Source organism: Acromyrmex echinatior, chromosome 18, assembly GCF_024713525.1.
Source record: "Acromyrmex echinatior isolate Ae372 chromosome 18, ASM2471352v2, whole genome shotgun sequence".
Classification (NCBI taxonomy): Eukaryota; Metazoa; Arthropoda; class Insecta; order Hymenoptera; family Formicidae; genus Acromyrmex; species Acromyrmex echinatior.
Window position 1 is genome coordinate 5,434,307 of NC_141869.1, and position 22,826 is coordinate 5,457,132.

Here is a 22,826-nt window from a genome sequence, read left to right on the forward strand (position 1 = left end):
CGTGAAATCGTTGCTGCGGTATGCGCATCTATGTATGGTTTGTGTGTTGTGTGTTTTGCACGCGATATTTCATGTGAAACACGAAAACGTGCTGCGGTTCGCCCCAGTTCGAAAGCAAAAGTCACGCGTTTCATCGAGCGCTGATGGCTCTTGGATACGCGGGCACAATAGAACTGCTCTTTTTTTTGTTCTTTTTTTATTGCTATTTGCAGGGTGTTCAACCGAGTTTCAAACGCCGTTATTACCGCGGACTAATACAGAGACAGTTCCCTCTTCGCTTTATTTTGCAACTTTGAAATCCGAATTGTAATGTAATTCTGAATTAAACGACGTTACGCGAACATGGCTTCTAAGCTCAACAGTTTCAGGAGTAATCGAATTTTAAGAACAAGCTGAGCAACTCCCCGCGATGTATAAGACACGAAAGCAAGATGAGAAAACAAGATAAATGTAACTAATGTAAATAAATGTAACTAATGAAATATTATTTCAGAGAATCAAATATTTATTATATTTCATATAGATATATTTCTGAAAATTTATGAAATTCCTTTAAATCTCACTTAGTGTAGAATTTAGATTTAATTATTATAAAGCCATTTAATATAAAGGTACATAAAACATTTAATCATATTTGTATACATTTCGATCTTGAAATTAATATTAAGAAAATCAAAGTCTCTATTTTTAATGAAATATTATTGTTGCTGACAATGCTTAAATATGATTTTAGAAAAAATATATGATTAACAAACTCCACTAAATAATAATAATAACGTTGTTGAGTACAACTTAGAATCAGATTATTGAGATAGAATGGAAAAATTTGATACACCGCAAATAGACGATACAATTATAAGGTCTAACTAAAAAAATGAAAACTAAATAACAAAAGAACAAAATATTCTTACTAACGAAAACCGCTAAAGATTTTTTTTTTTACGAAACAATGTCGATTTCCGTTCATTTCATTAACCTCTCTGTTAAGACTGACATAAAATTCGATACGTTCCCCTCGCAATGGATGTGTTCTCGGTTTATTTTTGTCAGCTATCACATGCCGCCGTTACCGAATGACGACCATTTCTCTCGTAACTCGAAACGATTCGTATTGTCTTCGTCATTCTTGGACAATGGCGCGCTCTCTGCATCATCCCCCATTTTGATTTCCCCGGAGTCATCATCGTTTCTGTCCTCGATAGTGATCACGATTCCCGCCATAATCTTGGATTGCGTTCCGGGTAGAATAAAAAGTGATTCTCTGTTATTTTTGTGACAATAAATGAAGACCACTTTTCCTTCCAACATTTCTTTGAAGGTTCCTCCACCTGGCGAACTCTTTTTTTTCTCTTCATATCTTTTCTTCCTATCTTTTCTTCCTTTTCTTTCTTCCCTCCGCTTGTCTATTTGCAGAAACTTTAACTTTCACGATTTTGAACTCCGATGAATAATCTAATTTTCGATTTTCTAAAAACGCCTCCCTCGGCGTGACTTTAGGAGGGAGTCCTTCGCCGGCACGATGGATGATCAAAGAAGAAGAATGTTTTTGGTGTTCTTTATATCGGATTAAAGACGTTACTCGGAAGTTGTATTTATTCTTCGTCGGTGATCAAAGGAATCCACCGGCAGAACTCGCGGAATTTTCATAACTTCATTTATATGATAGGAATAGCTAAAGCAGGTTCATGAACGTTGCATCTTTATTTTAATGTATTCAGAAACGTTTTTATTTACTCATACTTTCTTCAATAAGTAGTTTCTTTCTTTTTCTCAGAATAAATAATAACGGAAAATACTGTGGAAATCTAATTATATTACTAATAATTTTTTTACTAATTTTTTATATAACATTGTCTTCTTATATACCAAGGAAAGCTTATTATATCAGAGATTATCAATCATAAACATTGATACTTGTCACAAATCGTTTTTACTGAAAATGTAATGAATTAATTTCTTAGAAAAAATAAATATTTTTAAAAAATATCTGCACTGTAAAATATAAAATGTTACTTTTAACTTAAAGACGTATAGTCGTCTTTTATAAATTAAAATTAACATTTTATTTTTTACAGTGTGTATTCACATATGCGGTTTAAATTTATAATATTTTTGTCACGGGAAAACGCTACCATCAAATTACTTTGTGTTTTTCTTGCTGTAATAATTAGCAGGACAGTGCATAATTTGAATCGGTAGCCGGATGGCAAAAACGGTAACACCGTTGCCATAGCGACTGAACGTCGGCTTGGATTCAACGCCACTTCTTGCGATAAATTTCTCCCCGTGGGTATAAATGCGAGCGCGTAGCTCGCATGGAGATATGAATTTTTCCACCGCGGGTCACATATAGTTTGCAGGTAATTAATTAGCGAATACCATCGCGCACTATTCTCCTACGCACTGCTTGCGCATTTGTCATCTCGCTCTTTCTCTCTTTCGGTCTCTTTTCGTCTCTCTCGCCCTTATACACTGTGTCTCTTGTGTTCTGCAAAACGGAAACTCTTCTCTCGGTAACTCATTAATTTGATGTTGCTTTGGAAAGAGAAAGAGACAGAGAAAGAAAGAAACAGGAGAAGTTTCCGTTTCAGCACTCGTGCGTTTCTAGGTGAAATTTCGTGATATGAAATTTCTCTTGACCGATGTCGGCGAAGGATTCTTTTCTTGAGATAGTAATGAACAAATTGTATCAGCTTTCCGTTAAAAATAAAGAAATCTGGGAAATATCTTTCATCTTTTCTAATCAGAAATTATAAGGGCATCAGTATGAATCCAATGTTGCTAAATTTTAATACATAGGTATAGTTAAATTTATCTTAATATTTTAAGCTATATAATTCACTATGATTTTTTAAATAATTTTTTAAATAAAGAATATCAAAATAAATCGCGCAAATTATTGGCAATTTTTTGCATACACGCTATGATTTTATTTATTACAATTAAAAATTACATACATATATACATATATAACGTTTTACCTATTACTGGATAATGTATAATAAAAGCGACATTGTTTTTGCGGAAAGAAAATGTCGGAAGAACCGCAAATGTTCTCTTATCAATGAACGTTCTCTGCAAACTTTCACAACGATGTCAGTTTAATTACATTTACATATAAATTACCTTATTGTAGTAGTCTTACGAGACAAGCAAGCACCGTTAGATAATAATAAACTATTCCTATTTACATGACTTACTTTTTCGTAAAAATTACAATTGAAAGTGTCATTAAATGTATTGTATTGTGAATGTTACAAAATATTTTGATGGACAACAAAAGATAATATATATTCTGATTAATTTTCATCAAATTTTTTTTAAAAGAACTAATATTTTAACTCTTGATAAGTTAAACTTCTAAGACTAACCGAAAAAAAAGAGATTTGTTAAATCTGTATATAATGCCGACATTTTTGCCTTGCGTGTTTTGCTGTGCATGTTTCCTTCGCGCGAAATTTGCAGTTTGGAAATGCAGTTTGCCAAGTAATTCGTTTATTTCGTTTACCTTCTTAACTGGGTCTTAACGCGAGTGAGCGCGCCAGTTTAAAAGAAACGTGAGAAATGTAATATAAATGTCCCGCGGGATATGTAATCTTCTTATTGTCAGATTAGCTGTCAAATATCACGTTAAATTTACGAGGTAAATTAAACTCGATTCCTTTACCGTGCGACATGGAAACTTAGCGCGCCTTGTAAAACTGTGATTTTGCATGCAGATACGAGGATTCTTCTTTCAGTTGCAATATTTATTCCCCTTGTTCTTTCTTGCTTATCTTTAGAGTGAAAGTACGTGTCACAGACTTTTTTCATATTAAATGCACAAAGAAGAAAGAAGTGCGAAGAAGAAAGCCACGATTCGCAGCGGTTATGAACAGTAAATGGAATTATTTAGGCTCTTTGTTTTTACATTCCTTTCTCATCGTTATCATCTTTACTTATCTAATGTATTAAAAAGAAATAAGTAATAGCGGAAAAAAAGAAGAAATAGATTTATGGAATTATTGCATACACGAGGCTCTCTCCTTAATTTTATATTCTCTTTCTATGTTCCTAGCAACTCCGCTGCTTATGAAGTAGGAGGATAATGCACGTCGTACATTCGGGTTGCCGTCTTCCACCTTAATATAATAATTCTGACTCCCATTCGGTGCGTTCCCGGACCGACGTCGTAAATAGACTCACCAATTGTCTGGTGCGACTGCCGCCGCAATCTTAGTTGGAATTCGATTCGAACATCCATTCGGCATTCCCCGACGCGATAGAATTATGTTCCATGTTCGTTGAACATCGCACATACAATTTCTGCACCTGCCTTAGCCTCAATCATAGCGTCCGGAAATTTCTTTTTATCGCGACTCGTTTCTGCATTTATCATTTGCCTCTCCAATTTCTCGGTCAATTTGCGCGAACGTCGTTCATCTGACTTTCTTAAAAATATGTTGTATTATTCCGTATTTAGACCTAATAAAAAAAAAAAGAAACAGTTGCATATTCCTTTGAAGTTGTCACTATCGGTTTGGAAAGAGTGAGGAAGCTTAAAGCAAATTATTATTTTCTCTCTCTCTCTCTGTCTCTCTCTCTCTCTCTCTCTCTCTCTCTCTCTCTCTCTCTCTCTCAATTCTTTTTAAGGAAATATAGGGCGGTATTCATAATACACTCTTATTTTAAGACCGTCTTAAGTAATTACATCTTAAAATGCTAAGGCTCTTTGATTGGTTCATGACATCTTAAGACTGTACTTAAGACGGTCTTAAATATAAGATCTGACTATGAATACCGGTCATAGATGTTAAAATCAGGGAATGCGCTATCTATACCTATATATTACGTCTATGGATCTTTTATTGTTTTCTAATTTTACTAAGAGAAAAGAGAAAACATTTTAAAGTATAAACTAAATTCATGCTTTTTAGCATCTATTCATCTTAATCGTGAAAAGGCGCAATGAAAAGAATTTTAAATTGTAAGGAACCGATAAATTGCGCTGCAAAGATAGAGAAGATAGAGAAGAAAGATAGATGTACGTCATAATTTATTTATTTATTTCTGAATGTATGAAACGTATATAAACAGTGATCTTACTTGAACTTAAACAATTGGCATACTTCTCACGAATAAGCAATCCATCTCTAAGACAAACAGCCATCAGACTAAATAATATTCATGAGTGACTATCCTACGCCGAATTAACCCGAATAAGACGGTAAATGTTGACCGTCGTGGAAACTGTCGTACTCTCCATCGTGGTAGCAATGGAAACAGCCGGCGTTAGTCAGACTCATCAAGCACTCGAACTAGCGCGCCGTTCCCTTCGGGGGAGAAATCAATTTTCAATTCACTTGCAACATTATTCGACGTGATTCGACGTGAAATTTAACTGTAGCGAATCGTCGACGTACGATGCTTACTCAACCGTGACTTTCGACGTATCCTTTTCGGCGGGATTCCTTTAAACAAGAAACGGCACGACCGATGAGAGCTCAGTTCGCGGATAGTCGATACAGGGCCGATCATCCGTCGGGATTGCCTGGAACGAGTGCATTGTGAAATTCTCCCGATCATCCTCCATCTTTTCTCACCGCAGCATCAACGGCAGCGACGTGCTCCTTTGTCACCAATATTCTTCTCCAGCGTCGTTCCCTTCCGTTTCGTCCTATCACATCGTGATTCCTTTTTCTTTTGTTCCGCGCTCGCAGATTCTTCCATATCGCGGCAAGTTCGCCGCGCAGAAGGAAATTAAATCGACGTTGATGGTGTTTGCTATTTCGCAGCATTGTGAGCGAACACCCCGTTCGTAAATACAGCTCTCCCCGGTCTTTTGAGCGCGCATCGCGATTGTATAGCGTCTCCATGGCAATTACAATGTTCCGTGTTTAGTTCAGTGAAATAATAAACTACTGCCTTGAGGCTAAAGGTATAAAGCCCACAAATTGACGTAAATGCTGTACATCTAACGAAAACTAAATTAAAAAATTGTTTTATTGAAAAATAATATTTATTTTTACAAATACTTTGTTAGTTTTTTCTTGGATTTTATTGTCGCTTTTTTTCTAAAAAATACAATAAAAAGTGAAGATATTTTATATCTATGCCTAAGGCTGTAGTAAAATATTTTTTTTTTTACAAACAGAGGCTTTTCATAACAATTGCTAAATTTGCGAATTGTTTCTGAATTTATGAACGATTTCTTCTTGACAAATATATTTAATCGGACAATTGAATATCTGTTAAATTGATCGTTTTGATTTCTGGAAGGCTATATAAATCTCCCGAATGAATATTTACACTGAATATATATTTACATGCATTGGATTTATTTGCGGGCACAGAATTCGTTCACAGGCTGTCGAGATGTGATTGCATAAAGCGCGAATACAAGGGACTCCACCCTTTCAGTGCGCACAGCGCGATCGATCGTTTGCTCGGCTTTCGAGCGAACTTTTCCAGCGATCGCGATCGGAGGACAATCGAGAGCTATTGGAAACTCTCTCATGAACCAAACCGATTCTCGATGTTCTGCTCGAATATCGGCTGGTGCATGGCGCGGTATCTGGTGCCTGCGCGTTACGATTTAATGCGCAGACTGGAGGCATAACGGGGAACATCGTGAAACGGCCGCCATTTGCGGCTGTGTAATCGGATATTATATTCGTCGATCGGATTTGATATCTCTGTCCCATTATGCCGCGGCATGAATTCCATTTGGAAGAATAATGACGGAACGCAGTGATATTTGAATAGAGGGATAACTGTGGCGATAGGTCGACACTGCTACGAAAGGTTTGGTCGGTAAAGTGTGGGGACTGTGGCAGAGATATGGCGAAATTGAAAACGGAAAAGGGTTGAAAACGTACGGAATCTTTCTATAGGTATTTTGAGACTAAAATCGGTGGATATAAAGAATCGCGCGATGATACCGCGTCTGAAAATATTCAAGTTTGATTGAAGTCGTTACGTTGAGATCGGTAAAGCCCGCTTTGTAACTAAATGTCACCAATCACGTCCGATGTGGATATGCCGTGGGCAGAATGTAACGTTACAAAGCTGTTCTTTTTCACAAAAAATTTATTGTTTTGTTTCAATAAATGATAGAGCGATACAAACGCTGATATTATAGTCTAGATATGATATATATTGATCAAAATAGATTAATGAATAAGCTTCAGGAACTGGAATTTCGAAATGCATCATAATGCATAATAATTCACTAAATATAGAAATAATATAATTTTAAATATTAAAGTTTCATTAATAAGAGTTAAAGAAGCATATAAAATACATCTTTATATGCTTTTATAAAAGCGATGAAATATTTAATAACGAAAGCCAAAATAGATTTTTTGATATACTCGTGGAAAGAATGATCTTTTTAAAGTATCTAAAAAATTCAGCTAGATATAAATCTGAAAATAATTTTGTTAAAATTATTGAACTAATTATGTTGGCTGTTTAAACTGATTCCTAGAAAAAAAGTTAAAATTCTATGTAGCATCATGCTAGTTTCCTGCATAATTATTTTGAAGGTCGAGCAAAATTATTTTCAGATTTGTATCGATCTAAATTTTTATATACCTCAACAAAATTATTTCTTGTACAAATATATTTCTAGCACATAATTCCGTAATTAATTTTCATTATTTAGATTTTTATGGCAATGATTTTTAACGGCACTCTTCTAATTAACGATGAAGTGTGATCGTGCTATCAAATGACTTAAATAATTTTCACGATCCCCCCCTGAGATCGCTTGGTACATATTTTATCGTGGATTTATCGAGGGATTTATTTAATGCTTCATCCCGCGCGGTGTAATCTGCATAAGAGAAACCTGCGGCTGTGGCGATGCTCGTCTTCGGCTTGCACATCCGCCGCAATTAAAAATCATTTTATCATCGTCGTCGGGACGGCTTCCGCGGCTAATGCGAAACGTAACGAGATTGTCCCCGAGAAAATCACATTTCTTTCGAGTGAAAACACGCACGAGCACGGATTTCATGGACAACGACGGAAATCGGCAAGATGATCCCATTTTACTCTAATATTGCTGTCGTTTCGCAGTGTATTAATTCTTCAGGTTTTTATTTAAGTATCTTCCGAAAGGTAAAATAGTGAATAAAATTGACATTTTATTATGCAACAAAGCGGATGGAATAATGGCACGTGAAAAATAAGATTTATGTAGAGATTAAAAAATTTTATAAAAGCAAGAGCGTAAATATAGAATTTTAATATAAAAATAGTACTCACATAATTTTTAAAAGTTGCAAGATGCAAAAGAAATTAATAATCTAATCAAATTCTTATTTACGAAAAATATATTAAAAGATACATTAAAAGATTCATCTAAATTTCAGAAAAAACTTGATTTAATTGTATTTAATTTGATATATATTTCTTATTAAGTTAAATTCAACTATCGAGTTTTTTTCTCAAATTTAGATGAATCTTTAATAATATTAAAAATGTGATTAAAAAAAAACGATCATGAGGAATGTATATTTTCCGAGTATATTTTTATACATTCACATCTTTCGAGAAATGATCATTCGTAATATTTTGCACGCCGTTTACCGTAAATCTGACAGGAATTTAGTTGTCAGGATGTGCATACTCCTACATTAAAAATAATTTTATCATCGTCATCGCCATGACAGCGCAGCGCGCAACGAAATTAGCGAGGAAAAATTACATTTTCTTGTGAATAAAAGGGGTATGAGATCGATATCGAAGCAAACTATAGAAGGGTTGAGACGAGATAGCTGCAAGGAATGGGTCAGGAAGGAAGGTAACGGAAGGAAGAATCTGCGAAGAAAAGGGAGGGGAACGTGCTGTCGCAGTGGCGATGCCGTCTGCAATTACAATGCCTTAATTTTATGCGCAAAGTTAAGCTCCTTTTAAGAGTCCCGAGAGTGGTTAAGTCCCCCTTACGACTCACCCTCTACCGCGCAACATTCGTTTCACCAACGCCGCCCGTATTCATGGGAGGACCTTCTTTTAGACCGGTGATGCCGGCGGAGCTTTCGGGCAAGACCCAGCGATTATTTTAATTTGTTTAGGGGCCATCTGCCACCTCCATTCCATTTTCTATCTGCCTTTTTATTCTATTTCAGTTCTCTTCTTTCTTTGCTTAGCGTCGATCCCTCTTACTCGTCCTCATTTACGGATTAAAGTTCCGCTATCTAATCTTGCCAAGTGATAGCAAAAATTAGTTATATTATTACAATGTTCATGTAAAAGATGATGATAAAATAGAGGTCATATTATAAAATATTAAACATTGATATTATTTTATCAAATATATAAAGTTTTAACAGATGTTAAAATTGTACGAGAATTTCCTAAAAAAATTTTAATAGCGTTTCTCTAATTATGATATTCATTACGAATTTACATTTTTCTTTTAGTAAAAAACGATGCCTTGATATACACATAGAAAATGGATTTCGTTTAAAAAACTGGTCATTTTACTAATTTTAATATTTTTTACATGTTAAAATTACTTATTTGAAAAATTAAAATAAAAATTAAAAAATGTCACTTATATTTTACAAAATGTAACAAATATATTATAAACAAAATATATGTGTATATAAAACCATTTGGCATCTTTAGCATTTTTATATTAATTTCTAGGAATAATTAATATTTTAATAGCGAATGCAATAAATAACTAATACATAATTGTAATACCATGTATATTTTTGGTTTATAACGATGTTTAAATATTATGATAATATTGAAAATGACTCGATCAAAATCGAAATGTTTGTTTTTGTCAATTGTAATTGTTAAATTTTATGATTTAATTGAAGTTCTTTGCTATATTACTAGCGCTTTGCCCTTCTTTTGTACTACATTGTTTTATACTTACAGAGCCTATTACTATTTATTAATTTAATACATAACTATATGGAAAAAGCCATCGAAGCGCAATAGACGTCCTTTAATAGAATTCATAATATATTATAGTTTCGTGACAATCTAGACATGTGAAAAAATTTTCCGTCAAAGCGCATGACAGAATTTACACAATCATAACGTGTTTTATTGCTTGCAATTGCTATTTCCGACGGCACTAATGAATCGTTGACAGTATTAATTAAAATTTCACCGAATGATAATTATTTGAAAAATACCTGACACGTTCTGAAACGCGACAACATTCCGAGAATTACAATCATAATTATTTATATATTAATTTTCATTAATCAGTAAAATTTCCGCGACATATTAATTTACACACATATATTTCTCGCTTAAAAAGTGCATTCTCCGCTTTACAACACTATACGATTTATAATTGTACATTTACACACATACACTTACACATATATTTTATATGTAATAAATTCGTGCAGATTGTAACGTTTTTCTTCAACTTTTCATTTCGCATGATAAATTTGTTCGCGAAATAAATTTCGTTTTTATCGAATGTCACGTTATACATTGTTTCCTGTAATTTTATCTCTTTAAATGCATAGTTCATAATTTATTTCTGCTTTTACGTATTGAAATATAAACGTATATTTATATACATTTTATGAGTTGAAAAAACTTTAATGGGATAAAATGTATAAATGAATTATTATTATTATTATTATTATTATGTCGTAAAATGTGAGTTTGGTATTTCGTATTTGTAGAATTACGAAGTGATAGCCAATAAAATGAAATTTAATTAATATAAACTTTAATATTAACAACACTTTCAAAAAATTAAAATTTGTTTAATCATGGAAAATGAAATTATTAACTTAAACAATATATGCGAAATCTGTACACGAAGTCTGTAATTTTTATTCGCAAATTCATATATATCTAATTTTATAAAATAATTTTCAGATTTGAACAATTCGTAATTTTTTCAAATTGAATACGTATAAGATAGAATAGATATAATATAATTGTACAAGATACAATACAAATATACACAAGATATAATAATTGTTAAAAATACGAACTTTTTACAAAAGTAATATTATGCATAGGTAGAGCATAACACGCGTTTTAATCAGAGCGAAATGATTGGATACAGCTGTATGTGGTGCCACGCTTTTCAACGTCGTTCCACTAGCAGCGTTCGCCTTCACGCTTAATTATCCACGCGACACAACGTGGCCGACTTTTGCAAATAAAATTTTCCGCGAGGGATTTACTCGCTCAGCCTCGGAGAGCAGCCGTCCATTGCAATTAGACCTTTTTACCGTCGACGTGTGTTCGCGGACCCTTTAAATTTCACGTAGACTGCGTAAATCACAGAGGTTAGCTCGACAGGCGGGCTTAACGCTATGAGCCGCACCGTGTCGCGCTGTTAAATTTGCGGGTTGCTTCCGCTCGAGTCATCGTGCTCATTAAAAACCGATCCAATTTGTCTTGGCACCGTGAGGATTTCGGTGAGAGCAACGCCGAAACTTGGGTGTCGTTCTCGACGCTGCGGGCGCGATCGACAGCGTGAGCTTGGGTCTTATTGTGCCAACTTCGCCTGTCGCAACTCCGTCGCTCGATTAGACTTACGAACTTACGTTCAAGCATCCTCGATAATAATTGAAGGCACGTACAAGAAGCAGGATGCACCTGCGTCATAAGTTGACTCTAGAGTAATGGAAACAGACAACATCTCTTGGTGTTGGTGAATAAGGGAAGATATTTTGTATACGTAATAAACGGAAGCGAGCACGTTTGGAGACACAATTTGGCATTCCTATATGTTTGAAAGTGCTGGCACTCTCTACATTTCTGAAACATTCTGAAATTTATGCGGCACTCTCTTACAACAAAGGAATAGAGCACGGTGGATTTTAAATAAATTGGTAAGAGATAAATCAGATTATATACACCACTGTCTTCGTATTTGTGGATTACCCGTTAGATCATAACGAACAATATAGCGCGCGCGCGCACGGGGTTGCCTCTTCTTTCAGCAAGATCTAATACCGTCTCCGGAAAGCTCTGACCTGAGAAGTAAAGGGTTATCTGACTCTCTCGGTCGAGTGCACTTCTCTCGGTCTGTATTGGATCTTCTTGAGCCCGGGCGATTTCGAGAGGGATAGGCGAAGAGCTTCACCTCTCGCAGGGTTCTCCTCGACTATGACGAATTGCGAAAGTTTGGTGAAAAATTGGCCGAAGCCAGATAAGAGTGGCCGGAGGTGTATAGTGCATCGTACTTTGGTCGTTGGCCATTCGTTCTTCCATTTCATCTTGCTAGCCAACTTAACCCGCATTATTTAGCCCACTCTCAGTATGTCCCTCCGTTTGTTCTTCTTTATTTTTTTTTCCCCGAGCCGTGCAAGGAAAAGATTTTAAAATAACTCTATGTTCCGGGGAGTAAAGTTTCTGTTGAGCTGACAAATGCGAGTATCGTGCGGCGGACGGCGTCGCGAACTACGCGACTTGGCGCCGCGATTTGCGACACGCGAAACTGTGGTATTTAACTCCGTGAACGGACATATTTCGCGGCGGTAATCCCATGATTTGTATGCACGGCCCGAGGACACTCCGCGAAACTCGCCGAGCACAGACGAGGTATATCAGTCGCAAACAGACTTCTCACCGTAAATGCAACGTGCAATGGACTCACGATAAGAACTCACTTTGAAATCTTTTGCGTTATATTAAATCAACGGCATAAATCTTTTCTCTGTATTACTTTCTATATACGCTTTTCTTATGAAGTTGGTATACTCGACTCTACAATTAATATGAGATATACAGGTCAATCTGTTTCTTTTTTTTTTCAGTCCTGCGATTTTTATGATTTCACAAGCTGCTCTGGATTATAAAAATGTTATTTGAGATTTAATAAAAACTTGTAAGCACAATTTTGAGACCATAGGGTGACAAAAAAAATTTAACCACAAAGTTTTGTGTCAAAAATCTTTGGTATATTTATGTAAACAAAAACAAGCTCTGAACTATCAGAGTTATATTTTATTAAATATAAAAAATAATAATCAATTTCAAAAATAGCCACTTTTAATTTTAATATAAGCTTTAATCTTTTTACAGATAAACTCTCCCAGATAATTAAAGAGTGGCCCTTAGTTCCCTAACTGACAAAAAGTTTTTGATGCAAAGTCTTTACATTTAATAAGATTTAACTAACATTCTCTAATGTTTATTTTTTTGTTACATATATCATCTAGATAGCAAGGATGATATTTCTCATCATTTTGACATCAAAATGACATTAAATTTAATAATATTAAATTAATGACATTAAAGTTAAAATGATAAATCAGTTTTGATTAGCGAGACATTACAGAGTGGCAAAAAATTTTGTGTGTTTATCAAATCATTATCCATGTAGCAAGCTGACGTTATTTGTCGTTATTTCAAAATGACATTAAATTAATAATATTAAAAAGATATCATTCTAATACCAGAATGATGACAAATAATGTCTCCCTGCAACTAGGATAATAATTTGATAAACATATAAAATTTTATTGGACAAAATTTTTTGTCGCTCTGTTAACATCTCGCTAATCAAATAATAAATAAATAAAAATCGGATATTTCCCACTTGGATTATTTTACTGATATTCCTGCGATTGGTGTTGCAGTTACGATGCGAGAAGTCGGCAGTTCGGAAAGGCGAAATTGTGGAGCGCTGCGCATTTTTGGGGCCACCGAGCGTCTTTTCGTGCGAGCCCACCGGCGCAGCTGACACTTCAGGATCTTCAACAAAGTGATGAGGGTGTTTACAGGTGCAGAGTCGATTTCCGAAACTCGCCGACGAGAAACTTGAAAGTTAATCTCACCGTTATCGGTAAGTACATCGATCTTACCTTTAATTGAACGTAATAGAATCTTCGTTAAAATATATACATGCGAAACATTTATGCCAAAAGCGAAATAATCAATCTGTAGCGACATACATATATATTTGTCGTAATAATTGCTATTAATTTTGGCATTTCTTAGATTTCTAAGAATTATTTTATCTACTCCATGATTCTTGGAATAAACGTTATTATTTCACTACTTACAACTCTGTGAAATAATTCGTTCATGACTGCCATTATAAATGTATGAGTAAGTATATGCGAATAAAAAGCACGCATATCAATTTTCCTATAGCGATCTATATCTCGAAAAATCCATTTGACACGAAAAGACTTAGATTTTTTATATGGAATTAATTTGAAGCTTGTTAAACTTTTGCTAAACTCGAACAATCATTTTTGTATGATTATTTCTTGCACGCATTTTGTATTAGCCTCATAAGGCAGTTCTTAGAAAACGTTCTAAAAAATTATGATGTTATCAAATTGAATCTATAAATTACTTATTAGGAGTGGGAGACTTTGAGGAATAAAGGAAAAAAAAATATCTATAAATTATTATCGAAATATAAAAGAAAAATCCTCATAAAAACTTAATAATGATGATATTCGTTAATATAATAGTCGATATCTGACAATAAGTTAATGTGACATAATTGGATAGTCGCAGTTAGTAATTTGCGAAACAATCAGTCACAATAATATCACGACCATTCGATAAATAAAAGCTATAGACAGGCAACTCTGTATAGCGATATAAACCGCAAGATATCGACTCGATAGTTTTTATTTTGTGACATAACTTGATCGTAAAAAAACTAGTTTCCGATTCACTGAAAAAGAAATAAAGTCTCTGCTTTCTGCATCAATCATTTTCCAAATATATTTCTTAACTGGTTCATGTGACGGAAATGTAATTGTCAATATCTAAAGGTGACACACAATGATACGCTATGTACGTGTGAGTCGATTACAGTTTACGATTGTTTGCAATGGCAGCAGTCAGCCGAGACTATCGTCGTGACTATCGGACGCACGAGAGCTACGAATAGAGATACTCCTCTCTAATAATATAAATCTTGAGATCTGGACTCGGCGAGCCGTCTTCGTTTCTCAAGAACGAAAACTTGAACTTTTCGCGCGGAACTAGTTCGAGGCTCGTTAAACTTTCACAAAATTGTTCTCGACGGGGAGTAACTCGGAACTGACCGCCGATACTCGGCGGCGATCGTAGCTTGCGATTGGGCAAAGCCGGTCTCAAGAATAGTCGTTAATCCAGAATTGAAGGACCACTCGTACAATCAGCGGACCATTGAAAGCGATCCTCTATAAACGATCGCTGAGAGTCGATTGGTTGGCTCGTCTGTAGTTCGATTTACTCTTTCGTTGACGCGATCGTCAAATCATCGAGCTCCTTTAGTAACAAAACTCCGGGATTATTTGCGTCGATAAATCGTCGATAATTGGCAATTGAATGTTACCCATTTAATGATCACCTATCATGCTCAACTAATCTCGAATTGGAGATTTGCGTGACATTTTGATCTGAATTGATAAGTAAATTATTTAACAAGATAATTAGAAAGGTAAAATATTATATTCAATTTACGGAATGCTTTGTTCAGAATTTATTTAAAGATGATTTATTTATTTGAGGAAAGGATATTTTTTATTAATCGGTGAATCAATCAATTCTTTGTATAATCGGTATCTCTCATTTTCGAATATATTTTAAATTATGATTTAAATAATGACGTAGTATTAAATTTATGAATAAATTTCACTTCGATATAAAATATATTATCTTTCTCTCTTTTTCGTGGAAACAGATAAAGACTTTTCTTTTATTTCTTCTATTTTCTGCGTGAATAACATTTTTATTTAAATAATGGTGAATTGTGTGTTGCATAATGCATCAGAGTTGTTATAAAATGGAAATATGGACAAAATCTGCTATTGGTAATACTAAATTTATTTTTTTTTAATATTAAAACGTATAAACAGAGAGATATATAATTTGAAAAAAATTTATGATGTTAATTTATTAGATAATGTTTTTTAATTCTGTTTATATGATAATATATATATATATATATATATATATATATATATATATTAGAATTATTTTATATTTACTGCTTTTAATAAAGCGGTATTGATTTTGCTGTAATGAGCTCTCACGCACAGTTGAAATAACAACGTGTCGTAATATTATTTTATCTCATGTAAAATAATCACCATCGCGTTTACAACGCGCAACCAACTTGACGGCGCGGAATGGATATCACAATGCGGTAATTAATACTTGATGCCAAATCGATGCGAGATACGCGTCAACCCGTACAGAAAGTTCAATTTCCACTTTATAGAAAGTTATGCAACAGCGTTTCGCGTTTCCATAATGGCGAATAACATTATCCGATGTACGAGCGAAATCAAACGTAATTACCGTATATGTACGCTTATGCATAATTGCTGGAAGTATTGAAAATGTTTAAATAGAAGCTCGGGAATAAATGGGATATTAATGTTCGGATAGCGCGCAAGGATTAATGTGCTATGGACGAATAATACAATAAATATATTCATTCTCTCCGTTCTTGACACAGAATGTCTAATTTTCAAACAAACAACTCGACAAACATTTTGAATAACAAAACTATTTAAACAATAATAAGTTAATCTGAACTGTTACATGAATATGAATTAAGTGTGGGAAAATAGACTGTTACAATCTGGGTTGGATTTTAATATCTATAATCTTGAATTTTTTAAAATACATCTTTCAGTTATATGTATAACTCATGCATGTCAATTGCCGTCGGGCTTGAATCTGTTTAAATTACTTTGTAACTAAAGCAAGTCTCTTTGATAAAATTGTAATTCTAAGTCAAGATAAATATATCAGTTAATAGACATAACCCAATTGTTGGACAAAAATTTTAGTAAATATCACGTTTTTAATGATACGATTCTGAATAAATTTTATTAAGTTTTTAAACAACGAATTTATTTTGAGTCATAACATTATAAAGTACATATCATTAAAAGCTTAAATAATATTTAAAACTTTTTGTCACTTTGTCTAACAAATGGGTCATATTTATCTTATAAGTTCGTATATAAGCGCATATTTTTCTATCTGCCACTTCCTTTTTGTCTACCATAATAACAATAGATTTTGTTCCTCAAAGTCCGCCCTTTAATAAGTAATGTACATCTCTCTATCCCAGTTTCATAACACCTTCGATAGTCGGTAGTGTGTACTTGCTGGTTTTGTCGTACTGCCGAACTTGAAGTTCGAGAGGTTGCTTCTGGAAAGCGTCGAAAGTCCAAAATGGGCTTTTCACTCTTGTCTCTTAATAGAACTGGAGCAATATCTTGTCGGTCTCCAAGGAGAGGCTCTCCATGATGCACCGTAGCGAGTAGCTTTCACGAAGCACCTAACTTAATTTGGCCATCGATCGGCCCTTAAGTCGATTTAAAAGGCGAGTTGCCGATTTCATGTCCTGATGAAGACCGACGAGGTTTTAGATAAAGTTCTTCAAAATTTATAAAGGGACTTATATAAACGTGGATATCATGAATTTGCGTGACAGTGTAAACTAATCGCGTTAAGTGGCTGTATCAAGAGATTACAGAAGAAGAACAAGTGAAATTATTAAATTAAATTTGATAAAAACAAAATAACAGAAGTACAATAATTTTGTATTTCTTAAAAAATATTGTGTACTTCTTAAAATTACTCCTAAAAAAGTACTTATAATTAAAAGTTATTGTAAAAAAAGGATAGACTTTCAAAAGTAGGTATAAATTTTTATCTTTTAAAGTCTTTCGTTTTTTAAAATCTTTTCGTTGTTATTGAACATATATATAATCTTTTTATTAATTTTGATAAATATTTAAATTATAATGAAGAGAACATCGCGCGTTGACCAAATTAATTATCAATTAGTCATCATACATTACTGAAGAGAACTTTTTCAAAACAATCTCGATATATCATTTTTCTTTTTAATTTATCTTCTCTCATCCATCATAAATTTTTCCCATCTATTTGGATGTTAGAGAGGTGCAATTCGTAAACTTCAATTTTCAGTCGAAGAAAATTAATCGATCGAGTTGGAGATATTATGCTGAAGGATTGATTTAGTTTATTGTATAAACGCGTACTAAATGCAAAGATTATGTCAAAATTGATAGCGATTCAAACTTGGCCAATTGACGCTGCTTTCTTTTAATCAGAGCTCGACCAAGCATCGCGAAATGACTCGGATGATCGTCGCGCATCGCTAACTTAAACAATCTGCTCTCGTTGTTAGTCCGAGTATCCCGAACTCGTCCAAGGGAGAAACATAATCGAATAGGGGGATACATCTCGCAGGCGAAAGGCCATCGAAACACTGCGGTAGTGGCGGAGCTTCGTTTTACGCTTCGACGCGCGCGAGCGCAGTGTTCGTCGGAGCTCGAGTTAATTCACAGGCACACAGCATCTCGACGTAGAGAGAGGCGAACGATGGACATTGCAATAGTGTATGCATTATATGTATGTGTGCGTAGAAGGAAGGAGCACAGAATCCATTGCCTCTCGGTTGTGTATATCCGCTCTCGGAGAGTTGAAACAACCCTATCATGATTAAGAATATTCATTGACGCGATATCCGATGCTTATGTTTCTCTTAATTTTATTTTTTTTTCTCTTTTTAATTTTACGCTCTTTCTTTTACGTGAACGTCTACTGATTACAATTATCTTTCGAAGTACATTTATTCACGTCTCCTTCGCTCCTTCAACCCCTTTAATTAAGTTTACTATATCGTTTTCAGTATCCACCACTTTCAAGTTGCTTATTAAAAAAGTTATTCTCATAAGCCAAAAATAAACCTCGCTCGCATCAACGATGTTTCTCGATGTATCGTGCATACACCTTACCGTCGCGCTCCCTCGTCGCCAACGCAATTTTCCTGCTTCTAGACTTCGAGTCGTTAGCTCATTGGATAAAGGAAACGCACGCCCCAAGGAGCCCAAGACGTCGTTGTCGTCGTTGAAACTTGGAGACAAAAGCTGCTCGGGTGTTGAGTCGACTCATGTTAATCCGATTAGGATTTACTTTAGATTTTGACGAGCGTTAGATCCTCTCTGTCTTCTTCTATGCGCGCCTCAGGGACGCCTAATCGCCGCTTACGGCCAAATTAGTTTCATACCACCCCTCGTCTCTATCTCATCTATCCTGGTCACTTATTTAACGTATGGCCATGTTAGTCTTTATCCACTTAATTGATCGTTCAGTAGTTGTTTTCTACTTATCGCGTGTGTATATACGCGTATTCGGGTACGTATATGTATATGCTAATTAATCAGTTATCAATCTAATTTAGTTATCAATTTAATCAGTTTAATCGAACATAAGAAGAATGATTTTGCTAAAATATTTAAAAATGTAGCTAAACAGCTCTGAAAATAATTTTTTTCGGATTATCAAAATAATATTGCAGGACGCTCAAACTGGTTATTAGAATGTTAAAATTTTTTGCAGCGTTGTCATCGACGCTTTAACGTTTATTAATTATTTTAATGATTTTTTATTCGATATGTATTTTAGCAATCCAACAAAATTATTTTTAGATCTGTTACTAATTAAATTTGTAGATACTTTAGCAAAACGTTCTTTCAATGAGGCCATACTTAAAAGATTAATAGCTTTAAATATAAATGATGATAGAATAAATTGGAAAATTTAGATTATTTTTTATTTCAATTTTTTATTTCAAATAAATTATTTTGCATAGTGCTGTTTTAATTTTTTAATTACTGATAATTAACACAATGGTCAACAATATGTATTATTTAAATTCAATTAGAATCTTTATAATGTGATAATATATATTGTTCGCTCATAAGATTATCATTTTTCATGGAAGGTAAATATATTTTTGAAAAATTCTAGGAAATATGCGAAGTATACATTGAATTGAATTAGAGACGACAGAATCAATAATAGTATTAATCCCGAAGTTTATATGATCGTTTGCATTCTCGAACTCCTGCATCCTTTCAATCCTGTCTCATCTGCGAACTTTCTGAAGGGTGTAGATAGATCTTATAATCCCGGACGAGACGCGTTGCGTTGGGATCGCTGGAATTGCGTCTCGTCAGGCCAAGTGATACCGTGATTTCCTGAAATCGATACTTCACGCTGGATATTCTCGTTTAAGCCCCTTTATCGGTGATTACTCGTCAACTTTCATGAAGAAAGAGCGGCACGATACTCTTGAGAGGACCGAAAATATCCGATACTGCCGACGGCATCCAAAAACTGGCTTTGTCATCCTTGATCTCCTCTTTTTTCCGCCAGTGACGAGCATCTCGTTACGAAAAGGGGAAATAATTAAGTCTGTCTAACTTAATTTCGTCAACTCGAAGTATTTAAGCGCGAATGTTGCGAGGTAGAATAACAAAAGTGCAATAATATCGTAAACAATTAGTAGTGATAGCAACCATAAAAATAATAACTGTAAAACAAGTTTTATAAGTTTACAAGTTTTATATGTAGAATTAATATATATATATAATTGAATCAATTATTTTGTAGTTATTACAATAATAAAATAGTTCAATTAACTATATATACATGCAATAATTCTACAATACAAACTACAATTGTTATCTTTACTTATTTGCTATCATAATATTTTTCTGAGTGCAGTACAAGTATCGCATAAATATCAACACAATAATTTAAAAAAGAGATGTATATCGAAATCTGTTTCATAAAAATTAAAAATATTATTATTTTTCAAAGATTATTATTTTTCTTAAATGATAAAATCAGTTATTTGAAACAACACATTTGGTTTTAACAGCTGTAATTAGCTCTCCAACATTTTGTGCCTCGATATCACGTTTTCTCAAAATTCTTATTGAGATTTCAATATGTAACAATAAATAAAATACAGTTCAGTTTTTATTATAATAGAAACTTATTATTAAAGATTTCACAAGTGTGGACAAGAATTTTTTTCAGATTTTTATAGTAGTTCGAAATCATAAAAAATATATGCTATTTCTTCTGCCATTCAGAATGTAAAGTAGCTATGATCGAAAATTTTGAGGTGGTGCTGGAGGATCACTATATTTATTAGATTTTATTTAAATAAAATCTTGTAAGAAAAAAAAATATTTATATAGATATCTACTATAATGTGTGCTTCCTTTTAGCTGCCAGTTTGTTGTCTATAAAATACATTGTAGCACGTCGCTCACTGACATAAAATCTTTCAACGTTCAAATGGGTGGTTAATGGGGGATAATACCTTAAAATCGCTTTCACCATTAAAGCCTTTTCTTCTGAGTTTACCCTTCTTGCGCCGTCCTCGATAAACGGTAGTCTCTTCCCTGACTGTTTTTCTTCTCGAACGCGTCTGGGATCCGGAATCTTTCATGAAAATTAAATACCACGAGCTTGAGGATGATGGATATATTCCACGAATGACGTTCCACGTCGCTTAATGCCCTCTACGGGAGGGGGCGGTTGGAAGGAAAGGGTGGCACTCGCCCCGAATAGGAAGAACGAAGCCGAGCGGACACATTCTGAAATTTAGTATGACGGAACGGGCGAGCTCGTATTTTATCGTTAGCAGATTCCATAGAAAATTCAAAGCTGCGACTCCAGAGGCGCAGCCAGACCGCCATTTCCCATCGGGTCGAGTCTTGCTCCTGTTCTTCTTTCATGTTCCTCTGTTTGCCGCTGACAAACGAACATTCGTCCGATATATTTTTCGCGTTTCTTGACTCTCTGACATAAGCGTACCTTTATACCACAAAGAATTTTCTTTCTCACGCAATATAATAGGTAGATCATCCCCCTCCTTCCCCAAAAAAATATTCTGCCGTTTAGTGATGTTAATGTCACAAGATTTTCTATCTATATACGATCTCAAGAAGATATTATACAAAGTAGAGGAATTTCGTATGACCATAAAAGGTGGATTTAAGACTGCAATGCTCTTAATGCTAGAAGATCGTCTTGCATATACTGATGCGTAGTTATGGTAGTGCATGCTATGGTAGATGACAAACTTTCAACAAATAAACGTACTGCTAGTATCTTGTATATCCTCTTATTTCAAAAAGCTATTCAAGTTCTTATAATAGAATTTTCTATGGAGGAATTTATTTTTGATCATAGCTCACGTGTTCTCATTTTTATAGATAAATACGTGTTATAAATATACGCCCCTCACATTTATGAAAGAATTTTGCTTAGAAGAAATGCTAAGAGGATAAGGAGGGCTTCTTTGCTTATTTTTTGGGGTGATCACGTTTAGCTACACGAAAAGAATTTTCTTTTAAAATTTACCCTTAAGAGATGGTAGTCATGGGACAACATTGTATTCCGAAGAATTTTATATAAATTTCTCTCATTAATTAATAAAACTATAATAAAATATAAAATAATTTGATTAATTTTATTAAAATGCACGATAGAAATCTTTAAAATATTATATTATTAAATATTGTATCACAACTATCATCTTTTCAGGGTAAATTTTAAGAGAAAATTCTTTCCATGTACCTTGATTATTAAATTGACAAATGCATTTTGTTCCACTATTAAATTATACAATTAACAATGAAAAGAAGCGCATTCGCTGAACTAAGAACAAGTTAACGAGCATATAATTATTAATTTATCGCAAATTTTGCACCGTGTGCCATTACTGTTGATGTTAAGAAAAACATTCTTTTATGTGTACCTATATAGAGCAGACCCATGAACATTTGACGAGATCGCAATCTGTAACTACTTTAGAAGTTTCACCTTAAATAACCTGGTAATTAATGTTTAAATTAAGTTTCTGTCAAAGTAAAGCCTGTTTAATTTCAAAACGGCATTTATCCTGTTAAAGTTTAACTCGCCAATTGTAAACATGTGCTCGCGTAATTAGTGGCATCAGCATTCGCATAATTACACTCTAAAGAATTTTTGTCGAAAAGAAATAATTCCGAATAATTCCGTATAATTTATGATACCGAAGA

The 22,826-nt window shown here is 34.0% G+C and overlaps 1 protein-coding gene across 2 annotated transcripts in view; it reads left to right on the forward strand.

Moving 5' to 3' along the window:
• The window catches only part of LOC105144851 (nephrin), a 275,992-nt gene that overhangs the window by 83,428 nt on the left and 169,738 nt on the right, over positions 1 to 22,826 (forward strand). For both annotated transcript variants that reach the window (XM_087415783.1, XM_011054062.2), the window contains one exon: positions 13,566 to 13,771. In XM_087415783.1, the coding sequence (XP_087271909.1) occupies positions 13,566 to 13,771 (206 nt within the window). The remainder of the gene's footprint in view (positions 1 to 13,565; positions 13,772 to 22,826) is intronic.